Source organism: Labrus mixtus, chromosome 4, assembly GCF_963584025.1.
Source record: "Labrus mixtus chromosome 4, fLabMix1.1, whole genome shotgun sequence".
NCBI lineage: Eukaryota > Metazoa > Chordata > Actinopteri > Labriformes > Labridae > Labrus > Labrus mixtus.
The window spans coordinates 29,623,292-29,641,122 of NC_083615.1; the positions used below are offsets into that span (position 1 = coordinate 29,623,292).

General features: G+C 37.9%; 1 protein-coding gene across 1 annotated transcript in view; it reads right to left on the reverse strand.

Moving 5' to 3' along the window:
- Positions 1–1,461: 1,461 nt before the first annotated feature.
- Positions 1,462–17,831, reverse strand: part of tead1a (TEA domain family member 1a) — a 43,976-nt gene continuing 27,606 nt past the window's right edge. The window contains exons 5-12 of the mRNA XM_061036812.1: positions 15,959–16,090; positions 15,502–15,551; positions 14,025–14,086; positions 11,441–11,568; positions 9,865–10,038; positions 7,408–7,548; positions 5,798–5,950; positions 1,462–5,708 (exon numbers count right to left, since the gene is read on the reverse strand). Of these exons, the coding sequence (XP_060892795.1) occupies positions 5,595–5,708; positions 5,798–5,950; positions 7,408–7,548; positions 9,865–10,038; positions 11,441–11,568; positions 14,025–14,086; positions 15,502–15,551; positions 15,959–16,090 (954 nt within the window). The 3' untranslated portion in view covers positions 1,462–5,594. The remainder of the gene's footprint in view (positions 5,709–5,797; positions 5,951–7,407; positions 7,549–9,864; positions 10,039–11,440; positions 11,569–14,024; positions 14,087–15,501; positions 15,552–15,958; positions 16,091–17,831) is intronic.

Here is a 17,831-nt window from a genome sequence, read left to right on the forward strand (position 1 = left end):
AAGAACAACCCAATCATGTTGGCTTTGTTTCATTCAATCACAGGTCCATTGTAGGTTAAAGATTTAGTGTTCAGTGAGCCCAATAGTAAATGATGTCATAAACCAGACATTCAGACCTGACATTTTCATATGCAAAGGTGTAATCTATAATATGGATCCAGAGTAACATTTTAATCATTTTAACTGCAAACACAAATGATTTCTGCTGTTTATGCAAGTATAAAAGTGTTTTTTTACTCTTTTATTATACAATGTCTTCATTGTAAGAGAAAGAGAGCTTTGAGTTGGATTCTTTGAGTAGGGCTCTCTCTGGTGTTCATCTTGAGAACTACATGGATTCACATTCACTTGTTGAGCATCATATGCAGGATGATTTTTTTTTCTTTGGATGAAACATACAAGTTTGCATATTTACTGAACAGACAGTTTAAAGGTAAAAGAATACCTAAATTCAGTTGACCAAATGATGCATTTAGGGTGAACTTGGTGGATTAAAATGGATTAGACATTTTTATTTTACAAGAAAAAAGAACTTTCAAACATGATGAGCATTGTGCATATTACACAAATCCTCAATATAAAGGAACTTTTAAAGACAAATAACACGCCAAGATGTCCCTCCTAACATCAAAGGCCACTCATCAATAAGCATCTTTAGTTCAGTTTGACTTAAATCATCACATGCAACTCAAATAAGATATTTAACTTATAAATATAACTCCCAAATGTCAAAGATAACACATTTAACACCATTTATTACGAACAAACTATTGAAGTCTGATGCAACATGATAGCAAAAGCTCTTGAATGCAACATTATTATGAGCATGTCAATGCATGCGTCTTATCACTTGCTGTATTTCATCATTAGTTTTAATCTGTAATGTTAGTAGTTATTGCTAATTATGATAATTATGCTAATTATAATATTATTTCTTTACACATGGCTATTATTATTATTTTAGATGCTTTATATCTGTCTGTGTGTGTTTCCATCTCTCTCTCTCTGTCTCCCTGCTTTTGTGATAAAATCTGAATTAAATCATTTGACTTGACTTAATACTGACAGAATCGTGTGAAGGTTGAAACTGTTTTATTATAACAAAGAGGTATATAACTTTATTATCGACTTAGTAGAGAAAACAGAATTGCATTTTCAAGTTTCAAAGACAGAATAAACTTGTTTTTCTGTCTTTGCTGTGACAAACTTCAATTACAATTTTTACACAAAACCGCACACACACACACACACACACACACACACACACACACACACACACACACACACTTTGAACCGTTGTAATGAACAGTTCTGTTGTTAACATGTGCCTAGAGATCATAATAACCTGTTTTAAAAGAATCATAAGAAAACCCTTTTCTCAGCAAAATCACAGATGAATCAGAGTTCAGCCTTTTGACTTTATAGTCAATACGGACTAATGAGTAAAAACAAAACCATGAACACAGTTTGGAACTGACCATTTATTTAATCTGAATAGCATATACATACAAAATCTCTACAAAGCTAGAAAATATCTAACATACTTTAGCAATAAGGGGGGAAAAGTTACCAAATAAAGATCAGACCCTGTGCAGTACCAATAGACACAATTGACTAGCTTTTGGATATTCCTAAATGTAGTCTTCTTCGCAAAATAGGATCAATATTAGAATATCAAAGATAGACACAACATCTGTAATAAACGCTATTGTCACCTTTATACAAAGCACCTTATCAAAAACCCTCAGTGTACGCATAGGTGCGCTGCATATGCACTGGTGCAGAAAGAGTCAAGGCCATTTTGGATATGATTACAAACATAGTATCTGTGCCACATGTGGTTCAGTAAAGAAGATACATATCCAGGTTTCCACACACGAGAATACATTAACAACACAGACAACAATGATTCTGAAACCTGTCAGTTTTAACCTTGTCCTTGATGAAACACTGCTCTTTGTGGGAACTAAAGAGAGCACATTCACTAGTTGGTGAAAATAATTTGAAAAACCTTACAGCTGAATCCTTGTTAATTTGAACAATTATGATGTTCTCATACAGGGCGTTGATCTACACCAACTCATATCATAAGAGGTGTCCATATCAAGTCAAATAAAGTCATATTAAATAAAGGTCAAGTGGTAAATGGGGTTTATAATCTATGTGTTGAGCCTGGCATAGAAGTGCATCCATTGAGATATTTCTGTCTTAAATACTTGTAGTCTTTGGTCAGCAGGTTGTGGATGATGTCCTGACAGAGGGTCATTATTGCAGAATCCGCCCCTGTAAGGCTGTGACAAGTTATCATGTAGAGGTCACATGATGTGTTTATTACACTCTAGAGAAGGTCGAGTAGCTTGACTGCAAACAACAATCTACCCTAGTGTGAGACAAAGATCTGAAAAAAGTTTGAGCAGGGTGTAAACAGGGGTTTCTTGACAAAATGATTTGTGTTTAAAAATGCTGTTTAAAGACCAAATATTACTGAAGGTGACACATCACAGGCATTAAGACCAGAATGGTTGCCCTTAGCTAAATGTGGTATTTTTGTGTGGACACCTTGTAGTATTGCAGACGGGCAAACAGAAAACAACACTGTGTTTACCAGGTAAACTGTAGGCCTACTCTTTACTGTAATAATAAATCATTACTGGTGTTTGTGTTGGCCTTCGTTTGTGCACAGAGTTTGTTAGGACTCTTCACCTCTACCACCAACTATGTAAAGTGAGGTTCTGTTCAGGATGTCACTGTGATGAGTAAATAAGTTATCTGATAAATACACGCTGGATGAAGACAAGGTGTTCCTGTACAGCTTTTGAATAGTGAGAAATGACTGTTCACACTTCAGCTCTGAATTGGATGAGAAGATAATTACCACATCATGTTTGTAGTGGATTATCTTAGCTTTGTACAAAGAATGGTGATAGAGGGATTCAGCTAGCCTGCTACATGTTCAAAAAGGAAAACATACATTAGATTTCTTTTTCCAAACCAAACCAGGAGGATACTTTTTTATTTAGTGTTTAGATGGGGGGTAATTACTCGTTAATTTGTAGACTGAAACTTCTTGGACTAACAGTGCACATATTAAAATGTTTATCAGAGAGAAAGATATGTTTATTAACTGCCTGTTTTTCTGCTCTTTGTGATGAACTAAGCTAAGCCCGATGTAATGCTCCAGCCTCTTACTGTTTGAAAAAGACACAAGACACTCTTCTGATCTGACCCTCAACAAGGCAGAGAGAATGAGATGATGTCCTATAAACGAAACTATTTATTTTAGGATTGTAAGTAGAACAATGTCAACAGAACTTCATCCTACTTTATGAACCTGCTTTCAACCATGTTATGTTAAATTGATTTGACTGCAGGACTGGGAGATGAGCAAATTAAGATATGGACTTCTCAGGGAGAAACAGATCAAAGAAGCATTTTATCAGCAGCCAAGAGTGCAAGCAGTTCACTATGAATTTATCATACATACGTAAACACATATAGATTCTGCCAACGGACAAGAGTGTGTCTCAATAACAACCTGTGTGAAATAAAACTATTCTACATTCTCTTGGATGATTCAGTGCTGGCTGTCTTCAAGTAATAAGTAACAAGCATAACATAAGGAATGTCCTCTCAGACACACTGTAGAGAACAGGAGTAGGCCTGTATGATGTATGCCAGCTTCATCACATAACATGTCTGAGTTCTGCTTCTATTCCCAACCAAAGGCACTTCATGCTTTTGAGCATGGCACAGGTATACCACCATTAGATTAACTGCTAGAACACAATTGACATTTTTTTTGGTTTTGATTCATAAATTACTTAAATTCTGACATTATATAATCTTAATGGAAGGTGCCAGTTCAGGACTGATTAAAGGGAACTGTTTCTTCATCAATTACATTTTTTTTTTTAAACTTACAAACTTACATAAACAACAACTGAATCAGCGGTCCTAACACAGAAAACTCCCCAAATGAAGATTTTAGGCTTGAATAAGTTTGACATTATGGATATGTTAAAGCTCAAATTAGCTGGTGTAAGAATATTGTAGTGACATCTTTGTAAAGAGTGACTGCTCAGAAAAATCAGACTGGTTTTTATGGTGTGTGGTCTGGTTTATGTTTCATCCCTTTGTTGTTGTTTTCAAAGAGTCTCAGTGCCTCGCATCGCTCAGACCTTGAGACATTTTTATTTTATTATTATAATCCTCATAATTTTCAAGAATTTCAAACCGGTTATGTGTTTATAATGCTCTGCACTTTTTTTTTAGCAACAGCTTTTCAATATATTTCACATTTGTGATTACCTCTAAACATGGTGGTTTTGGCTGTTAGTGTGTCCCTAATAATACTCAGACTGTCTCACATGACATAACTCAAGAGTTTTATTTTTGCAAATTAATACCATTTGTATCGCCCTAACATATGAATGTTTGCTCTCTAACCTCTGAATCGGAGCTGCATTAAATCACTATGAATGTGAGAACAACATTCATTTTGCTACTATATTAAAAGCATTGAACTTACTTTAAAGTTGTTAATTATGAAGCAGTCACAGGAAGCAGAATATGTTTATCCCTGGCTAGCTTTTTTCAATAATCACAAAGTGAGACTGAACTCTAAAGGACTAGAAGTTTAACAGGAACATTTATTCATAAAATCTTGATAAAGTTTCACTTTTTGCACATAAAGTTACCTGAATTGTTGAATTTCAATTATACTATCCTATAACATACATTTTGATAGTGTTCCTGGAATTAAAATATAGTCTATATGCTTATATCAATAAACAATTTTGCAAAGTAGCCATCTTTTTTTTAAGAAAACATACAAAAAGGTAAAATTGTTCTCTCTTTTCTTTGGACAAACCCCTTTTTGTGCAGGTATGCAGCTCACACTATTTTGCAGATGCTATCTGTAAAAAAACACCTGTTAACTGTACTTTATGTTAGTGCAGTGTATTTCTTCTTTTTTTGGTTATATAAGATACACAGGGTCTGATCTTCAGTGTCCATCAGTATCTGAGCAGATAACACACTTTTGTTGAGGGGGAAAACTGGAGATGTTTTTTTTCCTCCAAGGTTCAATCTCCAAAACACATGACAGAAATACCAGTGTGATGTCCCACCTCAGAACATCAAAATACTAAATTTAAGCGTTGAGAAGAGGAGGAGAAACCAGGAGGAGGCATGAAATCTCCCGGTGGAGTCAGGATGCTGAGAAAACCAACCAGCTTCATTCTAATCGGTTTCAATGGCTGCACTGCCACAGGGCTTTTTTGTTGTTGTTGTTTTTTAAACCTAATGTGCATCCTAAATTCAGATACAGTAGTTCATATTGATGAGTTAAATGACTTGTATTGGAGAGGATTCTGCAGGCTACTGTATCATATGTGATACATGACCCTTTCACTGCTGTAATGTATTGTACTGTAAGCAGCAGTTTTCTTCTTCACAAAGTTGAGTTAATTAAGTCGAGCTTTTTGTTGAAAGACACTATTGTAGAATGCAGTTTTCAAACATTTACCTCCAATGTTACAATAAATCATTAAGCAAAGGCCATACGTGTGTTTGAGTGTGTATGAGTAAGTGTGTTATTCTTTGACGAGTCGATAGATGTGGTGCTGTGCTCCATGCTCACTGTTGGACACCTCGAACACACACGCCATACAAAGCAAGGTCTCCTGAGTGTCTCTGTTGCTCACAACCTAGATAGAGACACAAATAAAGTGGGGTTAAACATGTATTCACACGTACAGTAATGTCACAAATAGCACACACTGAGTGACGTCCTCACCAACAGAATAGTGAAGTTCTCTAACACGCTGTTCATCATGTATTTCTCAGGCAGGTGTTTGAGCTTGTGGATGAAGTTGATCATGTATTCACACATCGGAGAGCGGCTGATTCTGTAGACGAAGCGTCCGTTTTCAAACCTTGCATACTCCGTCTGAGAGAGGGAGAGAAAACAGTTAGCATGATACCATATATAAAATGTAAGAACTGACCATTAAAGCAGGGATTACCATTCACTGACATTGGTTTAATATGTGTAGTGGCTATTTGTCAAAAAAACGAATTAAGTTACAATTATAAACAAACCACATAAACTCAACAAACAGCCACTGATGCACCGTTCCAGTGAGGCTTTACGCATGCAATAAGTTCAATATCTAGTCAGGAATATCATGTTTCTTCATTTCATTTAGACATACAAACTGTTCCAACTACATCCCATTCAGCTGTCTCATTGACATGTGGTAAAAAACCTGTGTCCCTTCCTGGTGCATCACCCAACAGTGATACACCTGGTACATTTAAAGGGTTCCTAATCAACCCATGTGCACTGCCCCCTGCTGTTCACAAACAACAAAAACAAATGCAAAACAACAAATAACCAGAAAATGGCTGCTACAATATGAGCTAGCTAGACATGTGCATCCCAGATCCAAGAAATTAAAAGTTCCCTGTGAGCTTTTGATCACTGATATGATTAATAGGTTTTCTAATTGGGTAAATGATTCCTTTGTATCTCATGCTCTAACATGTAGCTGTGCACATTTACACCCACCAATGCTGTCTGAAAAGAACCAATTCACCATGTACACGTTTCTGTTCTGCAACGTTCAGGATCTATGGGTGCAAACATTGTAAACATGTTTTATTGAGTAACTGCTTTGTTCTTCTAAGTATTACTTTCTCACTCTTAAGCCTGCTTAACACAAGCTGTTCTCCCTTAATCTTGTTCAGCTGTGAAAACGTGGCCAACTTTGAATGGTGTGTTTACAAAAGTGTCTGACCAATTCTTTTCATTCTACCTCTTTTAGATGACAAGACGAACAGAAGCACACTGCCATCCAGAAAACCTTCAATGACACAGTTTTTAAATGTTGTGTAGAGCTTGATTTCAAAGAACATCACACATTTGTCCATTGGAGCTTTCACACATACACAAAACTTCCTGACATTTGCGGGCTGACCTGTATGTTTGAAGGCTAAATAGACCAATATTTCACTCTGACTTAACCTGCAATTTTTCCTGCCAGTCCCCTGGTTGATTTTCAATGTGAGGCCCGAGTGGCCTGATGTGAGAATGCAGCAGAATTTATTTCTGAAAATTCCCTGCGAGCAAGTGGGGGGGAGGGTTATATTTATATCCTGCAACCGGTGTTCAACCACAGACTGTAGGCACCGGACCAGTTCCATATTTGTGCTTTACTACTTTATTATTATGTTTTCTGTTTGTCACTCTTTTGTTGATTTTGTGATAGTGTCTAACTAGAACTGATAATAAGGCACATTCTCATTAACTCTTCATATAGCTGACTCTCTTGACAAAACAGCTCATGAAAGATGTTTTAAATAAAACCACACTGAGTGCAACGAAACAAGTTAAATGATTCTCACCTCCACCTTCTCCACCACCTGCTTGCCAAAGGAGCAGACCTTGGTGGAGCAAGTGATGGTCATATTCTCTGAGCTCTCATATTGGCTGGTGACACCGTAGAAGGCTGCAGGGTCGTCCTGCAGGTTGTGATTCAGGTCCGCCTGAGAAAATGAGAGAGATAACATTACTACCTGAGGGTATCTTAACAGCCAGGAGATAGAACAAAATAATATTGTAAACAGAAGGACAAGATGACAGATTTACAGGAGAAATGCATTTCTCCATATGGTCATTTCACTCTTGTTTTTTTCTCAAATAAAGCCTGGCAGCTGTGGTATCATTACATTTCTAGAAATCAAAATGGTGTTTGATTGCAGTCAGTTATTAGTAAACTTTTAAAGATTGCAATTCTGCAACAATGCCGTTACAAAGCCATGCTGTCATCACGTCTTTGTACTTTCATATTGTTTCGGAAACAGTATGTTATTGGTGACCCAGTCTGTGATCTCACATTGCCTTAAGGAGTTGTGGAAGTGTCATATGTTCCACACACTTCAGAAATGCACAAACATATAGCGCTGTTCTCCCCCATGGTTCTGTTACTGCCTCCGATTGTGGCAAAGAGGTAGGATCACTTCTTCCCCCATTTATGTCTCGGTGACATTCATTTTGATAGTGAGACAGCACAGGAGGCTTAAATATCCCGCTTTAATCTGGCAGCTATTATTTGTGTAGGGTTTCAATCATTTCCACCTCAACAAAATGCAATTCACCTTCATTGTACTGGTGATGAATGAGGAGGCATCAGTTTAGCTGTTATTGGGGTGAAACTGGAACATTTATCCAAACCTTTGGTAACAGACTTATTTATACTAGGCCTATGTTTAAGTTTAGCAAATAAATACAAATATTGGGATATAATGTTAATGTTTAAAATACTCTAGAGGTAAAAAAAATAAAAAAATAAATGTTCTGTTACTTTGTGTTCCTGAATTTGTATCATAAGAGCAGTGAGAACATGCTGCACCTGGATGAAGGATTTGTACTATTTGTAATGAGTTCTCTAAGGAGCTGGTGTATCTTAGGGCTGAGACTGAGCGCTCGGATACACACACACCCACGCAGACGCTTAGAATCTCTCATACGCACTAACACAATGCTAAGTCAACAACTGGTACATTCACACACATCAAACTGATACTGTTTGTTACAGCAGTAGGTTCAAATAAACGTGCTCCTCTGCTGTAGTTCACAAAGATTAATAACATTTCAATAACACATGCACTCTTGGTTTGTGTTCTTATTCCTCTGTGTTGTATATTGAACAGGCTTCACAGGCCAGCAGGCTTGTGTACTTCCTTCCACTGTAGATAAACCTCACAGCTACATTCAGTTCCTCCTGTCCACTGCTCTGATTGTCAACTGTTTGTTAAGCCTGCCCCTAAACAGTGATGGTCCAATCTTTGCTTAGCAACAGTAAGCTAGCACCACAGTCTTATCAAGTTTTAGATTTCTCCCTTTGCTGCAGCTGAATAAATACTGCCATCTTTGTTAGAAGGTGATGTCTTCTTTTCTATGTTTTCCAAAACCAAAGACTAAGAGGAAGGTGTAGCCTAAGTACTGTAACTATTTAGTGTAAACTATTAAGTGTGTTTGTCCGCTGTAATGGATTCTGCAACTGTCATCCTTACGGTCTAATGATCAACCTAACAGCAGGAGAAACTCAGCCTAGTGTTATCTTCAAAACAGAAATCATTCATCGTGTTCTGGGGTAACAGGTTACGTAAAAATATCACAATAGCAAAATATAAACAATAAGAAATAAGTTGAACTAACTTGTGTGAACAGGATTACAGTCCCCATTACAAATTGGATGATCATGATGAGATAAGACCCAGATTGATATGAGACTCTATCAGACTGTGCTTTTAGTTTGATTTAGTTTGTCTTAATCTTTTTTGGAACTGGTGAAAAGTGACTTTGTGAGCATTTCTGGAAAATATGTATTTTTAATTTATTCTAGGTGTTAACGTTTTTGAAATGGCTTTTCCTCTCCACATACTGCAGCCCTCAAAAAGGAAAATGAAGTGAAACACACACACGCACGCACACGCACACACACACACACACACACACACACACACACACACACACACACAGGTGAAGACAGAGCAACTTGTGAGTCAGGAGGTGAGCAGGTGTTCAAACAAAGCGAGGGTGCTTTCATCAAACCACCACCTCCATATCCCAGGTGGAAAGACAGGACACACACACACACACACACACACACACACACACACACACACACACACACACACACACACACACACACACACACACACACTCACTCACACTTAGTATGAAAGGCAGGATCATGAACATTTTTGCAAACGGTTTCTTTTTGTCTTTTTTTGTAGAAATGAAATGAAACAAACTCTCATGAAAACAGGAAGTTATTCATTGTTTTGCATTCTCACCCAGAACTTGATCAGGTAGAAGGCATTTTGCGGTCCCTTGGCAAACAGCTCCTTGAGGCCGCCCTTCTTCTCCGGGAACTTGTCGTAGATCTGTCTGATGTCCACACACTCCAGCAGGGGGTCGCTGTAGCTCGGACTGCTCTGGCCGATGTGCACAAACATGTGCTTGTTGTACTGAGGCAAGACAAACAAGTTAGTCATGGATGAGATACCAGAGAGTTTGTAGTGACATTAATGTTTCCAAATGTATGAAATTAAAGGTGATGTGTGAGGTTTTCAACAAATAGTGGGACAATGTGGCAAGGTTGGCCTTTAATTGCTTTGTATCTTATGCCCTTATATCTCACAAAGCTGTGCACATTTACACCATAAAGTAGGCTGTATGAAACACAGAAAGTCTCTAATGCCATATGATGGCAGTTTCCATATTGGAAATGCTGACTCTACCTACTTATCGATCTAGTAACAGGTGTCCATGTTGGGGTTTAAAAGGAGAGTAGAGAAGCATTATATAGGATATAAGGGTACAGTGGAGGGAGGAGCTTGATGAGTCATATCTTTATGGTCAGGCACAAAGACAGCAGCCCCAAACTCCCAGCCAAGTGACAGCCAGGCCAGTTAAGGTAGTGTACAAAAAAGATTATCATAATAATAATTTATCCTTTATTAATCCCGTGAGGGGAAATTCAGTTCCACACTCTGTCTAATGAACATGAACACACACATCGGCTGAAATACACACACACATGCACAAACAGGATCCTATGGACATGCACTAAAGGAGAGGTCTCAGGGTGAGGGGGCTGCCCACAGGTGCCTTGCTCCAGGGCACCTCGGCGGTGCTCAGGAAGTTGACTGGCACCTCTCCAGCTACCAGACCAACTTCCAGACTTGGTCTGTGCCGGGACTTGAACCGGTGACCCTCTGATTCCCAAGATAAGTCCCTACAGACTGAGCTACTGCCGCCCCATATGTGGTATGTGGTAGATACCCGGTCCGTGTAGTATGAAGGGGTTAGTTGGTGGGTGGGAGAGAGTGGGTGTCTGTAGTTGCCATTGTGTGAATCAAACCGTATTAACACGTCTTTAATTCAATGGTCTAATCGATTATTTGCAACGACCTTATTACAGTTATGCTAAATTGTGTAGGTAAGGTGATGTCCTCCGTCCAAAGAGTCTGTCTTTAGAAGTCTCCACAGAGAACAGTTCGAGGTTTCAAACTGTCCAAACAGAATATTAACAAGATGAATGCCAGCTGTCTGTGAGCCCGAGGAAGAAAAATGAGAGTGAGTGCATTGTGTGTCAGGATGACAGATCGACTGAGCAGACAGAGAGATAGAGCTCTACAAAGGTTATTCTTACCAGGATACACAGAAAGGTCTTTAAAGCTGCTGTCTGCTGTGGGGTTATCTGTCATCTTTGTTTATTGGACAATAGGTGGTGCTTATAGTAGACTGGGGCTCTGCCTGTGTGTGTGTGTGTGTGTGTGTGTGTGTGTGTGTGTGTGTGTGTGTGTGTGTGTGTGTGTGTGTGTGTGTGTGTGTGTGTGTGTGTGTGTGTATGTGTGTTGTACTCACTGCATCCTGGTCCCTCTGGGTCTCCAGGAAAGACGAAAACTCCACCAGTCGTAGCTTTGTGGTGCCGATGGAGCGACCATGCCACGCTGGCTCTCTGTGCGTCTGGGCAGCAGTGGGAGGCTCATAGCCTTTACAACGCACACAAACACAGGATGTTCAGAATCAGAATCAGAATCAGAATCAGAATCAGGGTTTATTGCCAAGTACATTTACACATACAAGGAATTTGACTTGGTGTATTGGTGCTAAACAATTAACAAGGAAATAAAGCAGAACTAGCAACAACTTAAATAATACAGTATAAGAAGATATTACAATATATAAAATAGAGTTTAAAAATATAAAATATAAAAAATGTACAAAAGGTGCAATGTAGGAGCTGTGCAGTGGACTACGAGAAAACACCACTTCACAACTGCCGTCATGTCAAATCATTGTATTTAACAGGGTCAGTAATTTTGATGATGCAGACACAGGGGAAACGTAAAGCCCATACACTCCCCTCTCCTCTACTGGAGATGACAGCATGCCATCGCTCGCCTTGGGTACAAATAATCATCATTCAAGGGCCTTGATGCATTGTTCAGAATGTATTTTCTTAATATACAAGGTATAATATATACAGCATGTTAGGGGCCTCTTACTGTCTTAAATTCCTGAAATGAATGTTTTGTTCACATATTCTTCTTTAGTATGCCATTTGGAAAGAATATATCCTTTTTTTATAATGATTCCCTCAAAAAAGCCAAAGTGAAACTGAAATTATTAAGACAAACACTCCGATAGCTCTCTGGTACATACAGTAGGAAATGTAACTTGGCCCTTTAAAGTTGATATGAAGTGGTGTCCCTTTTTTAAACTCATAATCATTAGAGATTTGAGCAGTCTGTTCCTTAATGCGTTTGGGAGGACAATCCCTGGGAGTGCACACTTCACTTTGTAGTTCCACAGAAAGTGGAAGTCAAAAAATAATGCTGAAAAGCTTCCTTTCGGATTCCTCAGAAAGTTAAACTATGTTGCATTGTCTAACAAAAGAAGTAGTGCTTCTTCTCAATTAAATGTTTCCTATTTTATGTTATTTCAACACCACTTGCACTTTCTGAATATTATTGTCAGCATCCGACATTACAGAACGGTCTACTTCTAGTAGACACTGTCAGGTTGTTTATATTTTTCTCTGTTTTCTCCGAGGGAAATCTCTAGTTTAATGGCAAGTTGAAGAACTCACAGCAACAGGTAGTCTTGTTACATAAGCACTCCGTAAATTCGCCTGAGAGTCTAAACAAACACACCATAACAAAAAGAGTCATACAGTAATCTACAAAGTGCTGATAGAGAGATAGAACTAAGCAAAGGCTGACAGAGCTTATACCTATGTGGCTTCAATATCTGTAGATCTGTACTGATTCAGAGTTCAGTTATAATGTGAATGAAGTAGGGAGATGGTGCTGCAGTGTTCATTCATGATTTTAAAAATCAACTGTGTTAACTTCTTCAGGCCCCCCTAATATACATATTGATAATATGTATGTTTATATATATATATATATATATGTTTGTGTTTTTACAGGCTTTGTTAGTGAGTATCCTCAGGTATGGGATGTCAGCGTGGCATGATTAACTCTCAGAGAGTTCATATCCAAGCTTGCTCATTTGTGCAGACTGCAGTGAAGGTTATGTAAAGGATACCTCTCCCTCCAGTCAATATATGAGCAGTCTGTTCTCAGGCTATTGTCTGATCCGTCTCACATCCTCCACTCTGAGTATCAGGCCGAGCATACAGAGTCCTCCAATGCAAACTAAAGTTTTTAAAAACCTATTTCTGCCCATCAAAACTTTGAACCATATTTCTTAGTGCATGATGTTCTTATATCTTTTAAAATGTTTTTATCTTATTTATGTTGTGTTTTTTAAGTTTGTTTGATTCTATTTGTAGGGGTAGCTAAATATGCACAGCACATGAATCAAAGTCCAATATTCCCGAGGAGACGGTAAAGTACATCGTATCGTACCATACCATATCGACTCGTATCGTAGCGTCTCATCTCGTAACCTAACCTAATGTGACCCTTCATATCGCACCGTTCTTAAAATTGCACTGTGGTTGTGTGTGTGGTATCTATTCTATTGTATTTTGTGTCTTGCCTTGTCTTTCACATCGTATCATATCATAAGGAACCGTATGTGATGAAAGTAATGTGTAACTATACATTATGTTGGGTCTCCACACACTGCATCAATAATTAGAAGCAAATGACAGCACCATCATTTATCAAACATGGAAAAATGTTAGAGCTGCTGTCACTGAAAGAAAAGGTACAAAAGCCATTGGATTGTGATACTTTGAAAACAAACAACAGTAATTCTTATAGATTTTTTAAAATTCATTTAAAAATTGGTGAAATACGCTAAGAATAATGACAAAGTCACCTTTTCACAGACCAACCTTTGGGCACAGAAGAGACCCAGGGGACTGGACAGAGTGATAAACTACCCTGTAGAGAGCCAGTGGCCTAATGGCAGGAGAGAGAACCACCTATTTGCTTTACAGAAAGGAGATAATTGCAGCATGTGTCGAGCTCACCTGAGATTGTGGTGGTCCCTGCTGTCTGCACAGAGTAGGCTTGCTGAGAGAACGGCTTGATACTGAGAGGAACAGAGACACACACACAGACAGACAGGACAGCATTGAAAGGTTGAAAGAAGAAGAGACACAGTAGGGCTTGTCACATTGTACCTGCGTTATTCAGAAATAATTCTGTTCCATGTCTTGTATGAAGAGCTGAAGGAGCATTGAGGTCAAGAGTGTCACTGAGTTCAGTGAAAGCTATACAAGCCTGATTAACTTCCATTATCATTATCATCACATGGTCACATAACAGCACCTGGCAGTCAACTTGTAACACATGATCCCCACCGTCCATGAGAACAGAAAATATGGATGCATGTACAGACAAAAGCATTAGGGTATAACAGCTGAAGTTTAAGAATCAGTGGCTTTAGGAGGATTATTGTGACAGTTTTTTTCTTCATTACAAACTTGGGACGAATATAGAATGTTTTTCTCCTCACTTTAAAAAACACTCAAAGTAGAGACTGTGATGAATTTCCATTGTCCATGTAATTTTGTAACAGGACTTTCTCAGGATGTATTATATTCTCAACAGTGACTTGTGATAGTGAGTCCTGCTCACTAACAAACATTTACATTCTCTTGTTATTTAAAAGTAGCACCCTCCTTCTCTTTCTCTCTGAGTAGAGATTGAATTTCTGTGATAAAAACATACAATTAAGCACTTTTTCACAATCTGATCCATCTTTTCTTTTACTAGCCTACATAGTACTTTTCTTTACCCTATTGTATTGTGTTTTTTATAATAATTCCTTGCTTTTTTTTGACCCAGCTTCCAGCACTTGCTCATTTTTCTAACTTCAGGATTTAGTACTGAAATATAGTAAAGGAATATGACATTGCAAAAAACAGTTATTTTACATAATTAGTATATAGTTAAAGGCTTTATATGTGATTTTTTGATCCAGCAGATGTCGCCCTTGAGCACCAGCATGAAACCAAAACAACTCGTGCTGCATTGTTGTGTTAGCATGCTAATGCTAGCAATCTTTATTATGCTCGTATCTTCACACTGCATGTAAATTTACCTGAAATGAGCGTGATCTAGAAACACAGTTAAGCAGTGAGTACAGTATGTTATTCTTCTTTTCTCTAGTCCCTCAATTAAACAACTTTTATACGTGAGGGGAGGAGTCAGCCGGCCGTCCTGACGATGTAAACAAACTGAAGATAGGACTCTGAAAACTCTGAAAACATCACAGACAGTGGGACTCGGGTGTTACACCCATTGTAGACAGTCATGACTCACAGAGTTATTTTCAGAGGATATACTTGATTTATATTACATTTAAGTGTGACAAATCACAAGACTTTAACTGACATTACTTTTATTAAACAATAAAGAAAAATAATTCCCATATCAAAGGATTGATCCAGTTGAAAGCTACAGATTTAGTTAGACAGTGTGTGTAAGGTGAGTGAGACTTACTCTTCTGTGGTGGAGCTGGACTGTCCTCCTGGTATCATCCCCTGCCACAACTATAGGAAAACACACACATTCACACAATTAGACAATCAGCTTTAATATTAAAGTTATCTCAAGACACTTTACAAAAGCACTATGTGTTATATTATTAAGACCCAACATTATTCCACCATAAGCAAAGCACTAAGCAACATTTAGAAAATCTACAGTGGCAAGAAACAAGTGAACCTCGAACAGAACTCATGTTAAACATCTGTTGAAACTGTGGTGGGCTTGGAAGGTGGGATAGAGGGAGCTGCAGAAAGAGAGGTACCTGGACTGAGGCTTGAATGCACAAATGGATTACAATGTGTGTGTGTGTGTGTGTGTGTGTGTGTGTGTGTGTGTGTGTGCGTGTGTGTGTGTGTGTGTGTGTGTGTGTGTGTGTGTGTGTGTGTGTGTGTGCGTGTGTAAGTATCACCTGTGCGTTGCTGGGAAAGCTAGCCCGTACTATTCCAGGCAGGAGCTTGCTGTGTATGGCTGTTGCTGAGACGATCTGAGCTGAGGACATGGATGAAATGCTCTGCAGTGCCTTCTCCTTCGCATTGTGGTCCTGGAGGACGACATATAATCACATTAACAACCTCATCATTGTCACAATAAACACATTTTAAAATCCAGTTCTGAAAAATCCCAACATGCAAACATCAGGACTTATGTCTCTTATATCTTATATATATCTTATATATCTTATATCTCTTATCTTATCTCATTAGAATTAGCAAAATTACATACATTTGAATGACTGAAAAAAAGTATTTTACAGCTGTTAAAATATCACCACCATGTCTGGTTAAGGATTATCAATACTCCCTGGGGGGAGGGGGGGGGGGGGCTTAAGCCTTAGTAAGTAACTTTATATACAGTATATATATATATATAATGTGAGTAAGTCAGAAATATCCAACACTTGTTCTTCAGGAGTTGAGGATACACCTTTCTCTTTGAAAGTTTAGTTCAGCTTTAGCGTTCTGATGAATGGCCCATGAAGGTGGTTGTAGCAATAGTAATTGTGAGTACACAAAGTGTGCAGCAGAGCTAAGTGTGCTTAGAAAAAATTCTGTGATCAAGGCAAGTTATGAATACTATAGCAGAAAGCAGCTGATTGAATTGGAATTAGAGGCACCACAATAGCTGCTTGGAAGCTTCACTTAAGTTCATTGTCAGTGAGAAAAATCTCTCATCATAGGGGAGGTAATAACATTAAAGGAGGAACTGAGATGGAAATCTTGCTGGATTCTCATAAATACCAGGAATCATATGGGTTTAATAACATCTTATTGGAAAATGATAAATGTTTTTAGATGTAATGGTAAATCCAATAGTTGGGACTTCACCTTCTTACGACAAAAGAGACTGAACGGCACTCAGGTGAGCTTTGAGCAATTCTATGATAGAGAAATCCATAAATAACCAGTTGTATTTTTCTAAATAATAGATTAATTACGTTAACAAAAAGATCAGGCTATTGGTTTTAATCTCTAATACGAGGCAAATGGCCATAAAGTTAAGTTCGTCTCATACATCGTCAGCCTGTGGCACTAAACCCAATTTATTGCCACTAAAGATTGTGAACATTTTTAATATTATAAAAATCTGAGCACTGGTGCATTAAAACTGTTATTGAAATAGTGGAAACAGTGCACAATTAGAGTCTATTTTCAACAGAAAACCATTTATAATTGGCAACAAGTGCAACTCACTGGTGTGTTAAAAAGTGATATTTCTATGATATACGTTTCAAATAAGGTGTTTCCTTTCATTTAAATACAAATGAGTCCATGAACATTCCTTTATGACATTATCCTTTAAACCTGTGGCCTGAATAATTAAGGTTGTTAGTTTAGAATATGTCATATAACATATTAATATCTAGGAATAAAAACAAGCCTTTTTTCTCTTATCAAACATACTCACACTTTTTTTCTGCTTTGATAAAATGTTGCTACTTGCTCTTTTTTACAACAGGTTTTTTATCTATTTTTGAAAAAAAAGCATACACACTAACTGTAACCTGGATAAAGCTGCAGTATTCTGTGTGCATTATAAATTGTAAACAGTATTGAGTTGTAAAAACACTTGTAATCAATTTTAATCAGCTATCTACCACTTATCTATGACAGCAGATATCTATTCATCATCGCTTTGTTTCAAATTGGATCCAACTGTCCACTCAGAAAACAAGCCCTCCTTTGTTGCTTTACATGAAGTTAATTACCACCAACAGTGAGTGGAAGACAGAAAGAGGGAGGGAAGAGGAGGAGACACAGAAGAAAAGAGATTAAAACAGAGAA